Here is a 24,551-nt window from a genome sequence, read left to right as displayed (position 1 = left end):
GTGGGCATCCGCCGTTTACGAATCTCACCACGAGATCACCGATTTGTAAATGTCGATTGTTGTGTAGTGTTGTACTCGTCGTATCCCCTTTGAATTAATCGCTATTCTTACTTAAGAGCTACCATAGACCTTACTCATTGCTATTTATTGCCTTCGAATGTTTTTTATTTAAACAAGCTGAAACTATTTTTGTAATTTCTTTTAATTTTGTCTTTTTAATTTTGTCTACGCATGTAAAAATTAGTTTTATTCGCCGGTTTAACATTGGCATCAGTTCTTATAGATAACAAATATCAAATAAATGCGCATTTTTTAAGATTGAATAAAAAACTTAAAAAAAAAATTGTTTTACTTTTACAATTTGGTGCAGCCTTTTGGGGATATGCATTGGGCTATTTTCTTGAAATATGTTTTCTAAATTTAGGGTGCATAGTTTTAAGCTTGATTTTATTAGCCTTATGTTCAACATACAATTTTAACGAGCACAGACAAAACAGATTATAATACAACTTTTTTAATTCAAGAACAAGTATATAAAACTGTAATTAAAAACAATATTTTAAACAATTATGTAAGCCTTACGTAGATATATATATGTACAATGTAAACTTAATATATTTGAGGGAAAATAACACAGGAATGGAATAGTTGGACATGAAATGTGGTCGAGATAAATACTAAAGCAATAGGAATTTAAGAGAGCTTCATACTAAAGCAATAGGAATTTAAGAGAGCTTCATATGCCAAAAAGAATTTCTTATAGAATTTTAATGAACTAGTGTTAGGCAATGCAGGTGAACTTGCCATAAATAAGATTTTGTGCCGCAAGTACATATAAATTTAACAATATCCTGACTTGCTCTAATATGAGCTTTCTGATTTTTAAGTAGTTTTTCCATTAAGTTTACTCAGTTCAGTTGGTTCTCCGGCATCGCAATGTACCAGACGCGACTCGACAAGCGGAACTGAGATCTGCAAATGCAGAACATAATCGGGAGCTGGAAAAACAAAATTTCAATTACAGAACGAGTTAAGAATCGGAATTAATTGAGATGGAGGGTGCTAGATGTGGCATTGTTGTTTTGGAAGTAATCAAACAGAGGAGCAAGCTGCAAATGAAAGCGAAGGAAATGATAAGCGTGAATTTTTTGTGCAGTATGAAAGATCAGTGAGGGGAATCCATCAAAACTGGGCTCACTTTGTTCTAAAAGGAATTCCAAGTCATCGGGGCACTCTATCGTTGGAAAATCAAAGTTGGTCGACTCCTTCAGGATTACACCAATGTCCTTGTGGGCACTCATTAAGAACAAGGGCACATTCGCCTTAGCGAGTTCCTTTTGCAACGATCCCATGCCTCGAGCTGCCGTGAAATCGAAATCTAAAAGTACAAGAACATTTTTAAAAATCTAGATTAAGAACCCAATTATAAAACATACCGTGCACATGAGCACAATCCAGGACAACAGGAGCGGTTCCGTGCGTGGTGAGAGCTTTGGAGATTCCTGAGCGAACCCACTCAATGGCCGGAAAGTACAGCGAACTGTGTTTTGGACGTATCAGTATGTAGTTGATGCCGTTACAGGTCTGAAGTTTGGAGACACTCAGATCGGGACGGGCGGCCCGGTAAACCAGGAAGGCCACATCGGCACTCACGCCCAGCAAGAGGCCGATTTCGACCCCCACTCCCAGGCTCATTACGAAGGTAATGGCACCCGGGAGCAGTTCTCGCCGGCTGCAGCGCCACAGCGGCTTGATGACCTCGAACTCAATCATGAATATCACTGCCGAAATAATGACCGCACTGAGGGCAGCTTTTGGGATGTACTGGAAATAGGGTGCCAGCAGTCCCAGCGCTAGCAGAACTAGTACGCTCGTGTAGCAGCCGCCAAGGGGAGTCCTTACTCCACTCGCGTGGTTAACAGCACTGCGCGAGAAGGATCCTGTCACCGGCATGGAACTGCAAAAAGCCCCACAAATGTTGCTCATCGAAAGAGCAACCAGTTCTCGCGTAGGACTCAGTCCGGATCCTCCGAAGGCCTTCGAAATGGCCACGTTGCCCAGCACAGCAATTATGGGCAGTATAAGCATGGAAGGACCCAATTCCGAGACCTGAAATGGAGAGAAATTGGTTTAATCTTATAAAAAAACGAGGACGGAAGCTAACTTCGGCAAGCCGAAGTTTTAATACCCTTGCAGACTTTGCCGAAATTGCTAAAACTGAAAAAGTAGCCAAAGGAATAAGGTATACATAAATAAACTAGATTTTCATCGTTTAATGTCAATTGCTTTTATACTGCAAAAATGTCATATAAAAATAGAAAAAAGGGATACTTTCGCAGCCTTTAACTATTTTTCCTACGGAAGCTATAAGAAATAGACGTCCGATCGGCAAGCGCTTTTACCCTAATCAAGATATGCGTAAATAAATAAGACTTGGAAAAATTTATGTCAGTAGCTTACACACTACGCGAAAAATTCAGAAAATCATCAAATTTGGACCGATTTCACCCTGTTGTTCCTATGGGAGCTGTAGGATATAGACGTCCGATCGTCACGTGCTTTTATCATAATCAAGGTATGCATAAAAAATACGATTTGGAAAGATTCATGTCAATTGCTTATATACTGTGCGAAATATCCTAAAAATCATTAAATTTTAACCGATTTCACCCTATTGTTCCTATGGGAGCTATAGGATATAGACGTCCGATCGCCAAGCGCTTTACCCTGATCAAGGTATGCATAAAAAATAAGATTTGGAAAGATTTATGTTAATAGCTTTTACACTGCACAAAATATCTTCCATTCTTGAAAGTTATATCCGATTGTTCCTATGGGAGCTATAGGATATAGACGTCCGATCAGCACGCGCTTTCACCTTGATGAAGGAATGTATAAAAATACGATTTGAAAAATTTATAGCAATAGCTTTTACACAGCGCGAAATATTCTGAAAAACATAAAATTTGGACCGATTTTACCCTATTTTTCCTATGGAGCTATAGGATATAGACGTCCGATTGACACGCGCTTTTACCCTGATCAAGGTATGCATAAAAAAACGATTTGGAAAAATTCATGTCAATAGCTTTACACTGCGCAAATATCACAATTTTGCTAGATATATCCGATTGTTCCTATGGGAGCTATAGGATATAGACGTCCGATCGGGGCGATTTTCAAACTGATCTGCGTACACATGTTTTAGGACGCGTGTGAAAGTTTCAGATCGCTAGCTTTTAAACTGAGCTCACAAACGGTATTGAAACAGACGGACAGACGGACAGACGGACAGACGGACAGACGGACATGGCTATATCGACTCCCCTATTGATCCTGATCAAGAATATATATACTTTATGGGGTCGGAAACGTCTCCTTCACTGCGTTACAAACTTCTGACCAAAATTATAATACCCTCTGCAAGGGTATAAACACAGCTGTTTCATAAATTTATTCTAAAGCAACAAGGTTGCGCTAAAAACAAAACTTTATCAGCATTAACTTTCTTGTTTTCTCGGATATACTTAAACTTTGTAAGAATAATATACTAATTTAAACTAAGTGCAAACGGGTATAATTAATTGTGCATAAAACATTTTAATTTATTTGCATACCCAAAAAAAAAAAAGTACAATTTAAAACCAGAAATACTACGAATATATATCTTAAGCCATCCCAAAAAAGCCAAAAAAAATACAAGTATTCCATACTAAGTTAAGTAGATTGTAGATCATGATTTTTTCACTTACCATCTGCTGAAAGTTCTGCCTGATCTCGGTGCCATTCCTGTCTAGAATGGTAGTCTCGAGTTTAGGTAGCGAGACGTTGGGCAGACCGCTCTTCACCTTTCCGGTGAGAATGTAAGGACAGGTCTCCATTTGCTCGCACGTGCTGTAGGCCAGCACACTGGTGACCAGCACTACCAGAGCATTCCGACCGGTGGCGATCACCCAGATGCTACCGCTTATCAGCTGCTGCGTCCGCAAACTCCGTATTCTTCCGTCCAGCTTCACGTCTTTGAGTTTCTAATGGGATTGCAAATTAATTTCGGGCATTCCTTAATTAATGAGATTTCTTACCCGCAGCAGCAACAGAACAATGATGGACACCAATCCTAGCGAGAAATCGCCTTTTCGCACCTCATGTAGGTTTCCGAATACCGAGCGCATGGTGTTGATGAAATCAGAGCCAGATCCTCCTCTTAGGCCCAGTAAACCTTTAAGCTGCGAGGTGCCAATGATTACGGCGGTGGCGGATGTAAATCCCACAGTGACAGGCAGTGATATTAGGTCCACCAGGGCGCCCAGCTTCAACACTGCCATCCCCAGCTCCACTATGCCAGAGATGAGGCACAGCAGGATCGCGTAGGCAGGACCCGATCCTAAACCGAAGCCCGTGTGCCGGCTGGTCATCAGTGCTAGCAGTGCCGTTGGTCCAATCGTCACCTGCCGGCAACTGCCCAGCATTGCGTAAACGATGCCGCCCACAAACGCGGAGTACAGGCCATACTGTGGTTGCAGCCCAGCTAATGTCGCATAAGCCAATCCTTGGGGCAACACCGTGAGTCCCACCGTCACTCCGGCTATCAGATCCGCCACTGCATCCTGGCCCGTGTAGCCGTGCAGCCACTTCAGACCCGGCAGCAGGCGATATGCCCAATCCCTGAGGGTCATGTCAGATTTGTCTGTGGATGGATCACAAGAAAATAATTTATAATTTTATTCTGGTAAACATTTTAAAAGTAGTACTAATAATATTTTGTAGGTACAGAACTATTGCTCAATAAAATAAATTTAAATCGAATCCGAAATCAAAAGCCAACATTTTAGTGCAGAATTTTAGAATTGCAGAGTTTTAACAAGGCTTTTTTTATTCGTTTTTAACTATAAAGCAATCGTTAAAAAAGATAAATAAATAACTTAAAGGCAATTTGAAATATTACTACAGCCGAAATCATTAGACTTCACAAACTTTTGAATCTCGGGATTTTCGCAGGTTCGACGACTTGCTTTGCATAATTATACATTTGATTGTGAGACGTCTGCGTGACAGACAAGCCAAAAGAAAAAGAGACGTTAAGAAATGTTATTACCAAAAAGCAAGTCATAAATAAGCCCCTTTAAAAGCCAAACCAATAGAAGAAATACGAGTTTATGGTAAATAAACCAGAATAGAAACGAACCCTTGATGATTACAAATGGCTCATTGTACAAAATAGATTGTGTTAATAAATCGAAGTTATCAACAAACTGGTTTTTTAATTTCGTTAAACCGAAATTGAACAAATTAAATTATAATTAAAATTTGTATACACCTTTCAAAAATTATACTTGAAAGTTGACTTAATAAAAATAACAACTTCGTAACAGTAGATTAGGTACCAATCGCATTTAAAAGGATATTTTCATTTTAATTTTTAGTGCTTTGTTCATTTAAAATTGGATATTTGACTAGCTGTTCAGGGCGAGACAAAACGAAATAACACAACACACAATTTCAAGGCATTTAAGGCCAATTTCACACAGCAACAACACAGTCAAGAATGTCTATTATCTAAACGCAATTCACTTCGTTGAGAACTCACGTATCTATTTAAACAAATGTTTTAATGGTGTTGTCTGTACGAAGGGCACGTTCTTTTCCAAATGCCCGACTTTATGATTCTTATTTCACCGAAAACGAGTGGAGCTCTGGAGCAGGTCAAATCGGTTAGGGAGCTGGCCAAAGACTGAAGAATATTTGATCAGTGATCACACGACTGCCTCAATTAGCTCAACAAGTGATGGAGTCTAAAGTATTGGTTCGGTGCGCCTAAAACGTGATCAAATTTCTCGATCGATAAAGGCAAATACAAACACGAGATATGGGCACGTAAATTAAATTTTACATTGCTTTGCTGACGATTTGTTTACAATTTAAAGACAATAATGATGCGTGATTAATTTGTTTGTTATGCCATTCGTTTTTTAACTTTAACAAAATAGTATCAAATCATTTTATGAAAGGAGTATTTACGTAAACTACTGTTTATATAGTATTCAAATATAGTACAAGGCTTAACAGTGATTATATAGAAAATAAACTTTCAATTGAATTTACAAATATAGTTTGTGTCATAATTATTTAGCTCTAAAGAATAAAAGTCAGTCAATTTATCACAATTTACTGTGGTTAAACGGCGTAGAATCAATTTGAGTTTGCAGTCCTGAATGAATTGCATTTTATACAATTAGTTCCGCCAAATAATGATGTGATTTGAACAATGAAAACAATTTAACTGCGTTTATTGAAACAAGAAAGGAAAGCTAACTTCGGGCGGAGCCGAAGTTGAAATACCCTTGCAGAATATTCTGCAAATTATATTCTCCAAAATTATTCATATGATGCATTCTTAATACTCATAAAAAATCCAAACTTCCTAGCTTTAAAAACACCAAAGTTATGGCATTTCCAATCGTTCAGTTATGTATATGGCAGCTATAGAATATAGTCGGCCGATCCTTATGAAATTTGATATGTCGGATTGATTGGGCAAAATAAAACCCATAGAAAACCCAACTTCCTAACTTAACAAACACTAAAGTTATGGCATTTCCGATCAATCAGTTATATGGCAGCTATAAGATATAGTCGTCCGATCCTTATGAAATTTAATAGGTCGGATTAATTGGTCAAATATAAAACCCATAGAAAATCCCAGCTTCCCAACTTACAAACACCAAAGTTAGGCATTTCCGATCAATCAGTTATATAGCAGCTATAGGATATAGTCGGCCGATCCTTATGAAATTTGGTACGTCGGATTGATTGGCCAAATATAATACCCATAGAGAGTCCCAACTTCCTAACTTTACAAACAGCAGAGTTATGGCATTTCCGATCAATCAGTTATATGGCAGCTATAGGATATAGTCGGCCGATCCCGGCCGTTCCGACTTATATACTGCGTGCAAAGGAAAGAAGGGGGTGTGCAAAGTTTCAATTCGATATCTTTAAAACTGAGAGACTAGTTCGCGTAGAAACAGACAGACGGACAGACAGACGGACAGACGGACATGGCTATATCAACTCAGGAGGTGATCCTGATCAAGAATATATATACTTTATAGGGTCGGAGATGTCTCCTTCACTGCGTTGCACACTTTTGACCAAAATTATAATACCCTCTGCAAGGGTATAAAAATTGAGAGAATGAATTTTATAAAAGGGATATTAAATGGAGAGATCACATTAGAAAATCTTCTCTTCAATGAGAGCAGTGTGGGATAATAAACCGAGTACAAAGGATATCGCCTTATACGTAGACAAATATGTAGCCAAGTTTTAACTTGGAGTTTCGTCTTTCATTGAAATAAAAAAATCATATTGGCCTTGGAAGTTCTCGAAGTCAATACGTAAGAAAAGACCTTATCAACATGTGAACGTTAAGGTCAAGTGCCCTTATCAGCAATTTGTAACCGAAATTAATAAAGCATAATAACGCGAAAAAACGTGCAGATGTAAAGCGCAAAAGTTTAATAACCCTTTGAAGAAACTGCTGAAATCTGTTCTTTTCCGGTCATGGAACCAATACAATTGGAGAGATCACTAACATATAAACATACAGATATACATATGTACATAATTGCCGATTGTTGACAGACGGCGTGATGGAATTCTGCACTTTTTGCTTTCTTTTCACGCAGGCATACCTTAAAAAACTAGTTTTCATAATGCTGTCAATTGTAGTAGTGTAGTTAGTGTCAACAAAGTGAAAAAAAGAAAAAACAGGGGGTCCAATTGTTTAGTTTTGGTTGTTTATTTATAACGCGAGCTAGATTTCGAAGAATTTGCAACAAATGGGTTAAGGGTAAAGAAAGTGGCACAACGACAAAAACACAAACAACAGACTATGCTCCCGTGGTTGCTTGTTTTCTTCAAACTCTTAACACATTTAATAGCTTATATCATTTAATACTTAAGTTAAAAATAGTAACGGAAGCACTTTTACCGGTGAAATTGAAATAAATGCAAATAAATTTGTTTTTTTTCTAGAGCTGAAACCATAGTCGATTTTTCTTTCGATACTATCGAGGTTTTTTCAATTGTTTCCACCAAACAGCTGCAAGTCTAGGGTTGACAGAAATTAAATTCACAGCGCTGGCGCCCTCTAGGTGGATGTTGAAGTGAACTAATTACGCATTTTAGAGCACTGTAACTGTTGAAACGATAATATATTTTATTTAACAATTTATTACAGCTAATATCACACTTCATGTATTTTTTAAAATTTATCTTTTTATACACACATACATTTGTAAATAACTCAAAATTCAAAACATTTGCCCCCAAAATAGTGGCCAAACTATCGATATTCATGTACTCTGACGTTTTCCAGCACTAGAATTGAAAGACGAGCAATTTTTTTTATTATGGCACTTGCGCGGCTAGCAAACAATATTCGCTGATTAATATCTGTTGGAATTCGCTGCCAAACGTCGAGGACTCTTCAAGTTAAAGTTCCTGCATAACAGGACTGCCGCAAAGGAAGCGGAGTGCCGGAGTCCAGTCATTTATTCCCCCGCCGCCTTCTCCACCACCACAAAACGAGGAGACGCCGATCGAAACATAAAATTTGTGCAAATAGCTAAAATCCACACAGTCCGCCATCGAATATTATGAAATGGGTAAGCTGCGAGGGAAAATGAGTGGGTGTACGGATTTTCCGACCAATGGGCCCATTTCCATGGCCTTGATTTCCATGGCAAAAAACTGCAGTATGCAAATGCATCTACAATGCCGCATCATGTGCGTGTGTATGCGTGTGGTCGCGGTGTGTGTATGTGTGTGCAGTTTTCTTATGGCGTTCTAACTGTTTTTCTTTCGGGTGCTTCAATTCCGCAAACAATTTAACAGATTTTATAAAATTTTCACGGTTACCTTTTAGTGAAAGCCTTCATTGTATTCCCGATTTCAAACGCCTTGAAATTGTCACTGACACTTGATGTTGATTAAAAAGTAAGGAAACCATCGGCTTGCTGCGATATGACGCCTAAAGCGGGGCAAATTTTGAAATTCTTATAAATAACTTGATTTTCGAATATCAAATATAATAGGGGTTTTTATCTATTTGTCCGTATACACACCGAAACCATTGGAGCTACAATATGAATGCTTTCCTAAATAACAAATTTAAAGCGTACAACGATCACAAGATTTTAACTATTCTAAAAGAAGGCCGGCACACTCGACAATAATTTTAAAAAACCTTTTTTTCCGAGACTCGTCAACACTACTATAGCTTTTAGTCATGGTTCCCAGTATGCTAAAAAAAACCTAGTTTTTATTATCTTAAAACGTTATTTGTTGAGCGATATTATTCCCACTTCAACAGATTTCTGTCAATCTTACTAAAAACCCGATGTTACCACAATAAAATAGTCCTGAAGGGTAGTACGAATTTGAAAAGAAAATTCTTTTATTTAAAACAGATATAATATTGTGTTTGTGTATTGTCACGACAGTGCTACATTTCCAAAGTGAGCTTTTTGATTAAGGGCTTCAAACATGTCGAATAATGAGTAAATTACCACAGCAGTTCCATAAAATAAACTATGCCTAATGCTGTCTATTTTCAGCATCAGCTTCAAATGTCTTGTCTTGTGTTATCTGAAAGTGTGTTAACGTATGCGATACGATTTAGGTATAATAGAGTCCTGTAAAGGCTGAGTTCAATTGTATATTCATATTCCAAATCCCCTGCATTTGATCAAGAGCATTGCCTCAGACCAAAAAGTAATACCATTTACCCAAGAGGAACTTGTTGCTTGAGGCTTGGTTGTAGGTCAGTGCGAAGAGGTGGCTGATCCGGCGGCAAAGAGTGCGCAACAGGCGACGACCGGCGACGATGTAAGTAGCGCCCATCGTAATCCCCATCACTCCAGTAACCACCTCCAAGCAAATTTCCAAAATCGATTCTTTCACGTTCCTTTGTTTCGTTATTGTTATTATTTTCTTCTTTCGTATCAGCAGCAAAATTTCAGCACTTCTAACAGCGATATTGGCCAAACCTCGATTACAAACTCTTGTTTAGTTACGCTAACGTGTATAACCAATTGGTCCATCTATTTTATTATGTTGCTAACCCCCAACCCCTCACAAAATACACAAAAACACAACAAACTTGGGTAATATTATTTGTTATTTAAGGATGGAAACTCAAAAATTGTTTTTTAAATCGGTAAACTTAATTTGATCAGTGGTAAATTGTTTGAAACGTATAAGATCAGAATAAACACTTATTCCGAAACATAATTTAAAAAATTAAAAATTTTTGAAAAAAAAATATAGCAACGTTAAACGGTTATTTATTTTTGCTCTAAAAAGTATTTGTTTTTTAATGAGTGCAAAAACTTTATTTATATCGTTTTTCAACTAATTAATTCACTATTCCTAAGAATAATTCCTTATCAGCCCAAATGGGTTTCCAAAACACACTCTCACACATAAAGAACACAGTCTACCCCCCAAAAAAGATATACATAGTTTATAATGTCGAATGACCCAGAACCAATACCTTTCACAGACAATGCCCTCGGCCATCAGTGGCGCGGCACACGGCCAAGTCCACATACCGAGCAACGAGGAGTGCGGCATCCGGGACGTGTGGAAGCATAACCTGGAGGAGGAGTTCCGCACTATCCGAAAGGTGGTGCAGAAGTACCACTATGTGGCCATGGACACAGAGTTCCCCGGCGTCGTGGCTCGACCCGTCGGCGAGTTCCGCTCCACGGCGGACTACCACTACCAGCTGCTGCGCTGCAATGTCGACCTGCTGCGGATCATCCAATTGGGTCTGACTTTCATGGACGACGAAGGAAAAACGCCGCCCGGCTACTCGACCTGGCAGTTCAACTTCAAGTTTAACCTGAGGTGAGCTGGCTCACGTAAACAATAATAGGGGGCTCAACATAATTTTTCGTATCCCTAGTGAGGACATGTATGCGCAAGACTCGATCGATCTGCTGCAGAACTCTGGTATCCAGTTCAAGAAGCACGAGGAAGACGGTATTGACCCCATTGAGTTCGCCGAGCTGCTGATGAGCTCCGGCATCGTGCTGGTAGACAACATCAAGTGGCTGTGCTTCCACTCGGGTTACGACTTTGGCTACCTTTTGAAGCTGCTCACCGATCAGAACCTGCCCGCGGATGAGGGCGACTTTTTTGAGCTGCTGCACATCTACTTTCCCAACATCTTCGACATCAAATATCTTATGAAGTCCTGCAAGAACTTAAAGGGCGGCCTGCAGGAGGTGGCCGACCAGCTGGAACTGCGGCGCGTTGGCCCCCAGCATCAGGCCGGTTCCGATGCCTTGCTTACGGGCATGGCCTTCTTCAAAATGCGTGAGGTACAGCACACAAATGATTTGCACTTTGACATAGAAGCGCCCGTTGTACTCTTTTCCTACCTGCTTGAGCACACCATGAACATGAAGCCGTCGGTCAGCCGGATCGGCCTGCTGAGCCGTCCGGCCTACATCGGGGGAATACCCCCCGATGACTCTGCGATGATCAGCAGTGGCAACGGCACCGGCAACAGTTCCGGCAACAGCAGCTCCTGCGACCCGCTCACCTCGAGCTCCTATGTGGTCACTCCTCCCGCCACTCCCGGTTCTCCGGAGCGTGATGGCTCATCGCTAACTCACTTGCTTCTCGTCTACTCCGATTCGCTGAGCAAGACAAACTCGGATTATTAGATAGTTGTGTTGTTGCCCTGCCCTTGCCACTACTAACGTATCTTGCCTCCGCCCATCATCATCATCATCATCCATTAGGCTTAAGGTTCATGGTTGTCACAACTCTCCCATTTTCATACATAGTTGACATATGTACTTAGTTATTTATATCATGCAACACCTGCAGTGCCAGTGAGCCGCAATTTATGAATGAAATCCATAATTTGAAGTGTTTTGAGTTAGTTAAAAACTGTTAAAACCATGTGAAACATGTCTATTAGCTTTAAAGCTCGCGATACGAAGAAAAATAAGAGACTTGCTGGATTTTAGTGGAAAATTAAATGAATTGGAATTAATTTTCTTTTTAAATTTTTATTTATATTATTTGGTGTCTGGGCATTGCATACGAATCTAATTTCACTCAATTATAATTTAAATGGCATGGCTTTGTGTGATTTGCCTTGAAGTCGATATTTACTTCTTTACTTTAGTTTTAAGTTTAACGAAAACATTTTGATTTGTCAAACGAATTAACCTGATATTTTTTGCAATTTTAAGCGCTTTGCTGACACGAATTTTCACACAGTTTACTGTGTTTATCAGCGTAGCAAGCGATTTAACTTGTAGAGAACTGTCAAATAGTTCTGAAATAAGAAGAAAATTTGCAGAATAAGCTCACCCTCATACTAACGACCTAAAATAAGAGAATTAATAATATAAAACCTCCATCTAACAACATCGGTAAACGGTATGTAACTTAATCTATTTATAAGTAAGACTCCCCGATCTGATTGGGGTTTCTATAAAGAATTGCTGCTGTATAGATTTATGTGCTTTTAACGCTTTATAACTGACCTAGATCGCTTAGCTCATCGGAACGATTCATACCTTTCCATTTTCAGCCACTGCTTTGTTCTGTCCCATCCCAAACACGAAAGTTATATGCCCGCCTAATGAAACCTTAAACCCTTTTCAGATGTTCTTCGAGGACAACATCGACCATGCTAAGTACTCCGGACACCTATACGGCCTGGGCACCTCGTTCATCGTCAACGGCACCAACTTCCACGAGAGCAACGGCGAGACGAACAGCGCCTCATGATTCGTGCTAATGGGTAACGTGGTCGTGCACGACCGGAAGGTAGAGCAGGAGGGCTCTGCAGCGGGTCCGCCGGCATCTGTGCAGGCCACACCACCTGGCCAACCAGTCCTCGCCGCCGCCACCACACCTTTGCAATAATCTGCCAGCAGTCACTGAACGTTCCCATTTATACAACATTTACCCCGTTAGCCATATAGCTACTCTCTTGATGTTCCCACGCAAGTTCAGAAAAAAACACAACCGTAAAATACAAATAATGGCATACAACTAATTGTAAATCGCTTAATTATGAGAGAACCCAGCAAAACTATAATAGATTCAATTTCAAATTCTGCATGTCTTAAATGTGTTACGAATACAAAACTAAGGTAAATAAGCTAATATTGTAAGCCAAAGGGCAAAATAGAATATTGTGTACTTGTAAAAAAAAAACAACAGAACAATATATTTAAAACTTTTTAATTTAGTGTATATTCAAAATGTGTTTTGGTTTTATATTAAAAAGGATATTATGTCTTTAAAGGACAGCTCTTGAAAACATCAAAAATTATTTAAGAAGTCGCATATGCGCAAATTTTGATTTTAAAACATCCTATTTTTAAAAGACTTCTTTGAGAATTAAGCTTTTCTTTACTCGGTGCTAGGGGATTAAATGCACACCAAATTTAAAAATGCCAGGATTTAAGCATTGCCAGAATCTACCGTTAAAAAGCTATCGATCAATATCGAAACTAAGGCCCCGATAGCGTTGTACAAGCACAAATTTTCAATATATCGATACTATCGTGAGGGGTTAGCCCCTGGTCCTTTAGTTTGTTTTGTTTATTGGAAATATCCTATGACTTTAGAGTCTAAAGCGCATTCCGATGGCATCCGTTGCTGAGTGCAACTACAGCGTCTTCGACCAGGTGACCCATCTGGCCACTCTGTTGGCGTCGGAGGAGCAGGCCCCCAATCGACCCACAGCTGCGTTGGTGGCCAGAAGGCGCTCCAAAATATATGAAGGTCTGCTGCGCAGTGGGCCGATGTCCTCCGAGGACAAGCTGGAGATGCTCAGCCAGGTGAGCAGTGAGGTGGCGAAGAACCCCAAACGGAGGGACAGCCTGCACAGCTTCCGCAATCTTCTGGCAGAACAGGATTCAGCAGATTCCCACGAAACGGAGAAGGATACAGAAAATCACCCTGAAACTGGGAAAAGTGTGCACAGGGTGCTGGCAGGGCAGCATACAGACAGTCCCCACGAAATGGAGGCAAATGCCGAGAATCACTGCGAACCTGGGATCAGGCTGCTAAAACCAGGAGTACTGAAACTACATGAAACGCCGGACCGTCTACCCAGGGAGCTAGTGTATCCGAAGACGCTGAAATCTCTGACTCAGATGCAGCGCGCCTTAAAGCCTCTCCAGCTGCAGCCCTACTCCGATATTTTCCTGACTAACATGAAGGCCCCTCTCCCGGAGATGCCACTCCTCAGGATCAATCCATCCCAGTGTAACTACTCCGGCTTAGCAGAGTCCATGACGCGCATGAAGGAATCCAGCGAACAACCAATGCAACCACCTCCCCGACTGCCAGTCTTGGAAAAGAAGAGCCCTCCTGCCCCGGAGGAACCCCCATTTGTGGCTCAAGATGGACCGCAGAAGTACTTTGTTTCGGAGCAAATGATGACGAACGAATTAAGGCTCTATCAAAACAAGGAACTGGTTCTCTTTTATATTGGCGAAGCTGCCCTCATAGATCACCTAAAGAAAGCAGCCGCAGGTCTTCAGTCGGAGACGTTCCTGAGTTCGTCGGACGATCAGCTGGTGTTGGTACTCAGGCCCAACACCACATTGCGCACTGTGCTGCCCGAGATATTGGAAGATTTTTCAGATCCCTTCCTGCGCGCCGGAAGCGCCTTTCGGCGTTTGAGTGCCCGTGCCAAGTGGAATCGGAATACCATGGCGCGTCTGGAAAGACCGCTTAATCGGGTGAGTCCTTATCGCTCATCTCTTCAAGAATTATTTCTCAATCTATGATTTAATGCAGGCCATGCGAGAGATCCTTGTGGATTTTTTAGCCAACAACCGGGAGTTTCTGCTTTCCCAATCCGCGAATAATCTCTCCCAGCTTTTAATCAACTGCCGCCCTGCCTTGCAGCTGCTCCATCAGCTGGAGAAAATGTTCCAGAATGAGCCAAAATGTAAGAATCCCATATCGCTAAATTGACATGTATTTTACTAACTTAATTTGATTGTTTAGTAAACTTGGACTCTGGGGTATCTGGCCCCTTCCTTCTGAGCTGCATTTCGCTGGCCATCGACACCTGCGGCAATAGTGACTTCCTGCAGCTTCTTATATATTTGCTACGGTGCATATCCCAAACTTACTTCGTTCAGCTCCAAAGATGGATTTATCAGGGAGAGCTAGACGAGGCTGTCAACGAGATTTTCATCAGCCGCACCCCGAACACTTCGCCTCCCCTAATGAACGAGTGCAGCAAAGAGTTCTTCGATAGAGGCTATCAGGTGGTCAACGAGGCGATTCCGGAATTTTTGTCTGGATGTGAGCTGGACGTTCTCCAGTGCGGGAAGTACAATCAGGTGCTTAAGGCTTATGATGCTCAGGTTTGTTAAGGATTATAAATCAAATGAATCGATTCATCACATCCTTTCTTAACCTAGCATGCCGTCTTTGATGTAAAGTATCCTGATATAGTGGTCTGTCTAACGGAGCAACAGCTTAAAGAGATGCGTCGAAACTTGGTCGACGAGTATGCCGTCATCTACCAACGCTTTGGGTGGTGCAGCATGCAGAGCATCTTCGAGGAGCGCATGGCCGCCAAACGTAGCTTCGCAAATCTCATGATGAAGCGCACGCAGGCACATCTGATCGCTTGGGAGGCCGAACAGCGCGAGCTCCTGTTAAAGGCGAATGCCCAGAAGAAGATTATATATGATCAAATCAGCGCGGAACAGGAACTTCACCAGCAAAGCCGCCTGGAGAAGAGGCGCCAGGAGATTATCAATGAGTTGGCTTTTCTGCGGGAGAGCGAAAGAGTGGAGGACAAACGCCTGGAGCGAGAAAAGCACGAGTTGCAAAAGCAAGTGTCGCAGCTAGCTGCCGAACTGATTGAGAAAGAACAGATTGAGTCAAAGGCAGTGACCAGTCCAGACCAGAGCACAAACAGCGATCTTAGTTTTGCATCGTGTATCGAAGGACCAGATTCTCGACCAGACTCGGCCTCAGACCAAGATGATGAGAAAACACAGAAGGCAGCAAATGAGTTGGAAAAGCCTTCTGCTGTAGAATCGGACCGTTCTAAAGAAGTAGAATCGCAAAAACCTTCAGAGTTGGTACTAGAAAATTGCGCAGTCATAGAATCAGAGCAACCGGTTGAATCTCAACTTTTGTTTCCCAATGTGGTTCAGTTTCAGCGGAGCCACTCGGATGAGATTAATTGCAACCAGCAGGTACCTTCTCAAACAGAGTACGATCGCAATCGACAGCATGTTCTTTCCTCGGATCAATTTCAGGAGTGTCATACAAGGATTCATATTTCAAAGTCGGACTCAGCCGAAACCAACACGAGTTCGGGATTACATGCTCAGCTTCCCCCCGACGTCAATGCCAATCTAAATCGCCCGGAAACAGAGGAGCTAAGCGAACTGCAGCGGAATCGGCTGCGGAATGAGCACCACGATGTATTTTCCAATTTCAACTGCACCGAAGATGAGCACATCCAGCGGTTGCGTTGTCGAATGGATGCAAATACGGAACTTGCTCGGAATCGGCGAAGGGTGTTGGGCTGCGAGTTCGGTATAACCTTAGGCGATAAAGATTTAGAAGAAAATGCTTTGCCTTGCAGCCAAATGGAGGCCAATACGGAACGTGCCATGAATCGACGTCGTGTGATGGAAAGCGAGTTTGGTATTACCCTACGTGAAGAAAAGGCCTTACCTCTCCTGCCTCTAGAACTTAACAAGCTGCACGTGGAAGTACCTTTGGCGGTGCTTACGCCCATGTCCACCACTTCCGATGTGGATATTTTTGGGTTGTCACCCAAAGAAATAGTTGACAACGATGCCGCTAATAACAACAATTTAAGTCAGAGCAGTGAAGGGTCTTTTTTGGAGCCAGCAGAGCCTGAACCCGTACTTGTTAAGCCAACTAAGACATTTTCGGAATTCTTTAAACCAAATTTCCATCTACCCACATACTTTGGGATGGAAAGGAATGTGGAGACGGAAAAGGATACCCAAAAAGCGGTTATCACTGTGCCGGAGGCCTACAATCCATTTATGACCCGTCGTTGCCTGCAGCTTTCTGTGATGGCTCCCGTAAACGCGCACTATGCCCTGCTTAGAAATGAAGTGCTCAGGATCTTTCAGGAGTTGCGTATTTACGAGCATTTCCGTAAGCTCAGAAACTACTTTTTTTTATTGGACGGCCAGTTTGGAACTTTACTAACAAGTGATATCCTGGGAAGAATAAAAGCGGGCATCGATCCACGAAGCCTGTGCCAAAAGGGCATCCTCGACACTATGTTAACCCATGCCTTGGCTGGCTGCTCGGCGGATGAAACCACGGTATCTCAGAATCTCACCCTACAATGCACCAATATACCGGACACGCTGAACTTCATGTCCGTGGAAGCCACTTCCATGCTTACACTTCACTGCCAGGTGGATTGGCCATTAAATCTAGTGATTAGTTCCGAAACGGTGGCTAAATATGGACAGATCTTCGGCTATCTTCTGAAGCTTCGCCATGTTAGTTTCGTTTTAGAGGGATCCTATGAATATTTGCAACAACTGGGCAAGCTGCTTGGGCCCGAACTCCGCACATGTGCACATTTTCGACACTTGCAAATGGTGCGCCACAAGTTTTCGCACTTTATGACCTCGTTCCAGACGCATCTGGTGGCCAAAGCGCTGCAGGCCACTTGGAAGAGCTTTAAAGAGGAGCTGTGCACTGTCGATTCCATCGAGGGACTGTACAAGCAGCATGCGGCCTATTTGAAACGGGTTGCTTTCTTAGCGCTCCTAAATCGACGGAGTGCAAAGGTTAAGGAAACCATTGACAATATTCTAGTTATTACACTACGCTTTTGCAAGTAAGATAAATTTATTTATTATTGTAAAGATTTTTCTTATATTTTAATCAATATTTTAGAGTCATTCAGTCGCAGTCGTTTATGATGGATCAAGAGAATAAGTTTGTGCATCCCCGCTTTAAACGCCTTCTGCAGGAGGAGGCAGAGTTCGAGAAGTTTATGCAGTATCTTATATATTTGGGCAAGAAGGCAGCCACCTCTGGTTACCAGGAGGAAATCGGTGACCTGATCTGTATTATTAATTTTAATAACTATTACAAGGTAGCTGAGGACAATTCTAGCACATAAATTCGAAACGCCTTGAAACGAAACTATAAAAGATATCGTAAAAATAATTTATTTCCCCAAAAATCTCCGCCTAATAAGATTTTATATATTATTAAAAAAAAATAAATAAGTATTAAAATATAAAAAAGCATTTTATGCTACTATTTTAATATGTGTTTAAAGAAAACTGAAAAAAATGTATAGATTGTTTGTATACCGTTGGAAAAGCTTTTGTTTTTATTCCTGTAACTAAGTCTGTATATAAGTTTTTATAAATAATTATCTTCGTCCTTATCGATGTTTAAAAAAATGCAAAGCCTTTAGGGACACACCTAGTTAATTGTTTAAATAATAAAAATTATAATAGTAAAAAAAATAGCTTACCATTAAAGTTTCGAAATGTAAATGCAGGAAATTAAAAAAAAATTGGAGTTGAATTGCATGTTTGAATGGTCAAAAATTGTGTTTTTCGTTAACAACTTGTAAAAATCATTAAAAAATCTGTACCTTAGTGTAAAAGATCGTGGATTAAAATATTTAAATAAATGCTTCGGAAAGTGTTTGTTAAAATTTGAACTGTACTAAGGTGTCTATAATGTCTTGAAATGCATGACTCGAAACAATGAATAAATGTATGTTTGTGCCTATAATTGGAAGTCCAATTTTTGTTATGTTTATATTATTTAAGAAATTACAATCCATTAAACTTAGAATTATTGAATATAATCTAATGAAAATATGTTGTGTTTATCGGTCAACTATCTTATAGCTGCCATTAAACATTAGAAAACATATTTTTAAAAGTAATCCCAGTGACGATTCAAACGACACACCATTTGCTATGAATACGATATTAAATTTAAGGGCTTATTTAAAGATTTTAAAATAATTTATTTTGTGTTGGCATTTGTTCTATGGGGTAATCAGCCGGAATAGGCTTAACTTTGTGCGCCAACGGGTTTTAAACAACTTAAGCTACAAAGATTTTAAAATTCTTATATTCTGACCTCTGTGCAGATAAACAGCTTTATTTCCTTGCCTAAGCGTTAATAGTGAGAATATTTTAAAAGCTATTTATTTAGTCAAATGCTTAATAATTTTTCGCACCAAAATTGGATATTTACATTTTTGTTTAATGAAATTTTTAGATTTGTCAAAATCAGTTTGTTTTGTGACCTGGTTCGTACTTTAATTCAAATAATTTAACCGAATTTCCAGATTTTTAAAGATTGTCTACAAAATTTGTTTAAGGGGGTCTTCTAGTCTAGAAATTTGAGAAAATCGAAAATTTTTTTTTTTCATAATTCGATAGTTGTTATATTCACAAATATCTCCTTAAAAGGATTTTTCAAAACTCAAATTATTTTCAAAGTTATAGCCGTTTTAGTGACGTGGCAACTAGACCGGTTGAGCGAACGACTGGAACTTTAAACGCGTTTTTCTCGAAACTACTTTTTTTGATGCGGTCGCCACTCTAACTCAAGTTTTAATCAGTCGATTTACTTAAAATTTGGCCTGCATATTCTTTAAATATATCGCTATCGCATGAACCAACAAAAAATAAAAATTTTAAATTTGTAATATTTTTAAAAATTCGACAAAGTGGAAAAATTAGTGAAAAAAATCGACTTTTTTCTTTGAGTAGCCGCCATTTCATGAAAAAACGAGGACGGAAGCTAACTTCGGCAAGCCGAAGTTTTAATACCCTTGCAGACTTTGCCGAAATTGCTAAAACTGAAAAAGTAGCCAAAGGAATAAGGTATACATAAATAAACTAGATTTTCATCGTTTAATGTCAATTGCTTTTATACTGCAAAAATGTCATATAAAAATAGAAAAAAGGGATACTTTCGCAGCCTTTAACTATTTTTCCTACGGAAGCTATAAGAAATAGACGTCCGATCGGCAAGCGCTTTTACCCTAATCAAGATATGCGTAAATAAATAAGACTTGGAAAAATTTATGTCAGTAGCTTACACACTACGCGAAAAATTCAGAAAATCATCAAATTTGGACCGATTTCACCCTGTTGTTCCTATGGGAGCTGTAGGATATAGACGTCCGATCGTCACGTGCTTTTATCATAATCAAGGTATGCATAAAAAATACGATTTGGAAAGATTCATGTCAATTGCTTATATACTGTGCGAAATATCCTAAAAATCATTAAATTTTAACCGATTTCACCCTATTGTTCCTATGGGAGCTATAGGATATAGACGTCCGATCGCCAAGCGCTTTTACCCTGATCAAGGTATGCATAAAAAAATAAGATTTGGAAAGATTTATGTTAATAGCTTTTACACTGCACAAAATATCTTCCATTCTTGAAAGTTATATCCGATTGTTCCTATGGGAGCTATAGGATATAGACGTCCGATCAGCACGCGCTTTCACCTTGATGAAGGAATGTATAAAAAAATACGATTTGAAAAAATTTATAGCAATAGCTTTTACACAGCGCGAAATATTCTGAAAAACATAAAATTTGGACCGATTTTACCCTATTTTTCCTATGGGAGCTATAGGATATAGACGTCCGATTGCCACGCGCTTTTACCCTGATCAAGGTATGCATAAAAAAATACGATTTGGAAAAATTCATGTCAATAGCTTTTACACTGCGCGAAATATCATCAATTTTTGCTAGATATATCCGATTGTTCCTATGGGAGCTATAGGATATAGACGTCCGATCGGGGCGATTTTCAAACTTGATCTGCGTACACATGTTTTAGGAGGCGTGTGAAAGTTTCAGATCGCTAGCTTTTAAACTGAGCTCACAAACGGTATTGAAACAGACGGACAGACGGACAGACGGACAGACGGACAGACGGACAGACGGACAGACGGACAGACGGACATGGCTATATCGACTCCCCTATTGATCCTGATCAAGAATATATATACTTTATGGGGTCGGAAACGTCTCCTTCACTGCGTTACAAACTTCTGACCAAAATTATAATACCCTCTGCAAGGGTATAAAAAGATATTTTTTTTTGGTGGTTCATGCCATAGCGACATTCGTACTCATTAAGAATCTGTCATTGTTTTATTTTTCAGATAACTACAAGCATAGATATCATGGCGACGCGGACACGGCCTCTTTTTTTTCCCTCTTCTTCAAGAAGGAATAACTCAATGAAAACTATTTTTTTTTTTTTGAAATTTATTTTATGTACTCCTTTAAGTTTAATAAACAAATGATAAAAAAAACGGATAGTAAAAATATCTATTGCTTTTTTTTTATTAATTGTTAACAAAATGTCGAAATTCGAGCCTCTAGACTAGAAGGGGGTCTTCAAATCTTAAATCAACTTGTAAAATTTCACGCATGTTAATTAAGGCTCACGTTGTCATCTTTAAGCCGCTGGTGGCATACGATAGTATCGGTATTCGCTCCATCCCTGGCCATGAGTCACTTGGTTTAGAATAATTCAGTTTTATTTTCAGTTTACAAAAACGTTGCATGCGTGTAGAATTTAAATATATTTAAGTTATTTTCTCATCGAAATATAAACATAAAATATGCAGGTGAGATTTAATCATAACAACAATAATTTCATATTATATTCGCACAACAATGGTTCTATTTCATTAAATGCGATTGTGGGTGTGTTTTGGTGCACCCAAAAATAAACTCCATATTTGGTAATGAAAATTATGAATGAAAACTCACGTGGCTTTGTTCTCCGTAGGACCCAAACGAAGACACCGAGTGGAATGATGTGCTCCGCGCCAAGGGAATTATTGGGCCCAAGGCGAAGGAGGCCGCGATCACGGAGGATCAGATCCAGAAGCTGATGGACGATGCCATCCAGCGACGCACGGATCTGCCACTAAATGAGGGGCAGCGGGACAAGAAGATAGACGACATGGACCTGGACGAGCTCGACGAACTGGAGGATTCCGAGGATGAGGCTGTTTTGGAGCAATATCGCCAGCGACGAATCGCTGAAATGCGGGCCACCGCCGAAAAAGCGCGATTCGGATCCGTGCGCGAGATCTCCGGGCAGGACTACGTCAACGAAGTCACCAAGGCCGGCGAGGGCATCTGGGTGGTCCTCCACCTGTATGCCAACGGAGTCCCACTCTGCGCCCTGATCCACCATCATATGCAGCAGCTGGCCGTCCGCTTCCCGCAGACCAAGTTCGTGCGCTCCATCGCCACCACCTGCATACCGAACTTCCCCGAGAAGAACCTGCCCACCATCTTTATCTACCACGAGGGATCGCTGCGCAAGCAGTATATCGGCCCGCTGGAGCTGCGCGGTGACAAGCTGACCGCCGAGGAGCTGGAGTTCATGCTGGGACAGGCGGGCGCAGTGCCCACTGAGATCTCGGAAGATCCGCGGCCGCAGATCAGGGACAAGATGCTGGCCGATCTGGAGGACAAGAGTGCGGACTTCTACTAGGTCCTAGTCAAATCATAATAGTCATCCCACTTTCTGTATCGTAGGCTGGGTCAATATTTTTTAGAATGAATCATAGGGCCAAACCCAACTTAATCTGGTATTTAAATCTAATGTGAAGAATACTTTAAATTTTAAAGAAAATTGAAGTTTTGTTTTTATAATATTTAATTGATTTTCATAAGCAAACTAATGTAATCACAAGCACTGTGATTTTTAACCTGAACTGTATTAAAGGTGGAATAAATTGGAGCAATAAATTAGTAGACCTAATTTAAAACCAGAGAATATACAGATTACCCTATCATTACAAATTTGTTCCTAAATCGCACATATTGACCCAGTCTACGGATTTACGGATTCCCCTTGCACGTGTTCATTTCATTGTTTTGTGGCATTTATGTACCCTCACAAATAAATCGTTTACTTTTCTACTGAAAATCACTTATTATGATTTTGCTTGGTGCTGCTGGCCGTCGCTTTTGCCACGCTCTTTGGCTTGCCCCGAAAAATGTTCGGATCGATGATGTTGTACGGATGCTCACAGGCGGGATTCAGTATCCGACCTCGTCTTTGCTCGTGCTCCTCGAGGAGATGAGGCGCCAGGAGAAGGAACAGCTGCTCCGTCCAAGACGGCAGGCCGCAGGTGGAGAAGCACAGCTCCCAATATGGCAGTCCCAAATGAGCGATGGCCATCCGAAGGTATTCACTGAATGTGTCCGCCAAAAACTGCCAGCTCAGAGTGCTCAACTCTAGCAGATAGAACTTTGGATTGTTGGAACTTGTGGATTCGTACAGCATGCACACCTGGAAAAAAATGCATCATGTGAGTCACAAAGTTTTCTAGAAATATCGACGTGCAAATGGTATTTTATAAAAACTTTATTGTTTGGTTCAACCTCTTGTCCATATTTAGTTCAATAAAGTTACTAAGAAAGTCAAAAATTTGAAAAGTTTACCATTACACCTCTTATTATTTAGTACCCACCTTAGCTACCTCGTTTACATTGTTGATTTCGAATATCTTTGATTTGGCAGTTATAATAGGGGTTGCATTGCCCCACTTGTCCTTGCCGGAGGCAACTGGAGCTGGAAGGGATTGCGAGCTAGATGCCCCCATCACATCCGAGTTGCTATTGGGCAAAGCCGTTGAATTGCTGGAGTGACTGGCTGTAGTTTCGATATTCTCCCGCAGGAGGGTCACCTGCAGCAGATGCGGGAAATGGATGTGACCCACCCTCCGGATATCGTTGGCTAAAATGAGGCAGACACAAAATATAACAGCGAAATAAGAATAGCCCACTCACGTGCATATTGGTAACTCCAGTTCAGAATGAATCCATCAGAGGATAGGTAGAACTTCTTCATATCTTCTGGGAGGTAAACGCAGTGCCTCTGCTCCCAATTTACCACCTGGCAGGCGTTCAGTGGCTGTCGACGCTCCAGGGTCACATTACACACTCTCGGCACATTGGCTGGAGGATTGGGAATCTCTTATTTAACAGGACAGGTATTTTTGGATAGTTGCACACTCACACAGGGTCCTTATAAGACCCAGGGTCAAATTTTCGTAAAACGCATCCTCCGGCGAAAGCTTCTTGTTCATCATCAAATAATTTTTGTCTCAGAAATAAATCTGTTAAATTTATACGTCAGACTGATTCTATCTATATTTATATCCAAGCTGCTAAGGTATAAACAAATTCATGTCCGAATGGTTGTTGTGGCAACGGGGCGGATGATTATTGGCATTTAAATGTGTTGTTGTTAGGGCTTTCGAGTTTTTGGAGGCATGTAGGCAATATTGCATTTTAAATTATTCACTTCCACATATCAAAATTGTACAAACCCAATAACAAAGAAGAATTATTTACAACATTCAAAATTATTTATTTACAAAGAGCATAAGGTTTGTGATAAACAAAAACTATTAACTGTGGAGCTTTGACAACAGA

General features: G+C 40.4%; 6 protein-coding genes across 9 annotated transcripts in view; 4 read left to right on the top strand and 2 right to left on the bottom strand.

Annotated features, from left to right (window-relative positions):
* Window positions 1-115, top strand: part of LOC108037593 (protein TANC2) — a 65,824-nt gene extending 65,709 nt beyond the window's left edge. Inside the window, 1 exon segment of the mRNA XM_017114197.2 lies at window positions 2-115. Within this exon segment, the coding sequence (XP_016969686.2) occupies window positions 2-49 (48 nt within the window). The 3' untranslated portion in view covers window positions 50-115.
* On the bottom strand, window positions 116-8,051 carry LOC108037594 (sodium-independent sulfate anion transporter). 3 transcript variants are annotated; one of them, XM_017114210.2, is made up of 6 exons: window positions 7,994-8,051; window positions 4,083-4,687; window positions 3,753-4,028; window positions 1,437-2,109; window positions 1,199-1,378; window positions 116-998 (listed from the first exon to the last, which is right to left on the bottom strand). In XM_017114210.2, the coding sequence occupies exons 2-6, from the start codon at window positions 4,674-4,676 to the stop codon at window positions 883-885; spliced, it is 1,839 nt and encodes a 612-aa protein (XP_016969699.1). In that variant the 5' UTR covers window positions 4,677-4,687; window positions 7,994-8,051; the 3' UTR covers window positions 116-882. The 3 variants fall into 3 exon arrangements, with proteins under 3 accessions (XP_016969699.1, XP_016969698.1, XP_016969700.1); XM_017114209.2 differs by lacking the exon at window positions 7,994-8,051 and adding an exon at window positions 5,588-5,746; XM_017114211.2 differs by lacking the exon at window positions 7,994-8,051 and adding an exon at window positions 5,588-5,746 and having other exon boundaries at window positions 885-1,109.
* Window positions 8,052-8,366: 315 nt separating this feature from the next.
* LOC108037599 (CCR4-NOT transcription complex subunit 7) lies at window positions 8,367-13,290 on the top strand. Of its 2 annotated transcripts, XM_017114216.2 has the most exons (5): window positions 8,367-8,669; window positions 9,621-9,891; window positions 10,568-10,914; window positions 10,973-11,390; window positions 12,694-13,290. In XM_017114216.2, the coding sequence occupies exons 3-5, from the start codon at window positions 10,571-10,573 to the stop codon at window positions 12,817-12,819; spliced, it is 888 nt and encodes a 295-aa protein (XP_016969705.1). In that variant the 5' UTR covers window positions 8,367-8,669; window positions 9,621-9,891; window positions 10,568-10,570; the 3' UTR covers window positions 12,820-13,290. The 2 variants fall into 2 exon arrangements, with proteins under 2 accessions (XP_016969705.1, XP_016969703.1); XM_017114214.2 differs by lacking the exon at window positions 9,621-9,891 and having other exon boundaries at window positions 8,368-8,669.
* A 321-nt stretch (window positions 13,291-13,611) lies between these two features.
* On the top strand, window positions 13,612-18,391 carry LOC108037598. Its single transcript, XM_017114213.2, has 5 exons — window positions 13,612-14,789; window positions 14,848-15,001; window positions 15,061-15,425; window positions 15,483-17,914; window positions 17,974-18,391. Exons 1-5 carry the CDS (start codon window positions 13,686-13,688, stop codon window positions 18,200-18,202), a joined length of 4,284 nt encoding a protein of 1,427 aa, XP_016969702.2. The 5' UTR covers window positions 13,612-13,685; the 3' UTR covers window positions 18,203-18,391.
* A 3,178-nt stretch (window positions 18,392-21,569) lies between these two features.
* Window positions 21,570-23,037, top strand: LOC108037602 (viral IAP-associated factor homolog). Its single transcript, XM_017114219.2, has 2 exons — window positions 21,570-21,718; window positions 21,883-23,037. Exons 1-2 carry the CDS (start codon window positions 21,713-21,715, stop codon window positions 22,597-22,599), a joined length of 723 nt encoding a protein of 240 aa, XP_016969708.1. The 5' UTR covers window positions 21,570-21,712; the 3' UTR covers window positions 22,600-23,037.
* LOC108037601 (tubulin polyglutamylase complex subunit 2) lies at window positions 23,034-24,254 on the bottom strand. The gene is made up of 4 exons (XM_017114218.2): window positions 24,133-24,254; window positions 23,904-24,071; window positions 23,585-23,850; window positions 23,034-23,403 (listed from the first exon to the last, which is right to left on the bottom strand). Exons 1-4 carry the CDS (start codon window positions 24,203-24,205, stop codon window positions 23,038-23,040), a joined length of 873 nt encoding a protein of 290 aa, XP_016969707.1. The 5' UTR covers window positions 24,206-24,254; the 3' UTR covers window positions 23,034-23,037.
* Between the last annotated feature and the right edge of the window lie 297 nt (window positions 24,255-24,551).

Source organism: Drosophila rhopaloa, unplaced genomic scaffold (assembly GCF_018152115.1).
Source record: "Drosophila rhopaloa isolate 14029-0021.01 unplaced genomic scaffold, ASM1815211v1 contig_163, whole genome shotgun sequence".
Taxonomy (NCBI): domain Eukaryota; kingdom Metazoa; phylum Arthropoda; class Insecta; order Diptera; family Drosophilidae; genus Drosophila; species Drosophila rhopaloa.
The sequence above is the reverse complement of the archived record's forward strand: the minus strand, read 5'-3'. Positions and strand labels throughout refer to the sequence as shown.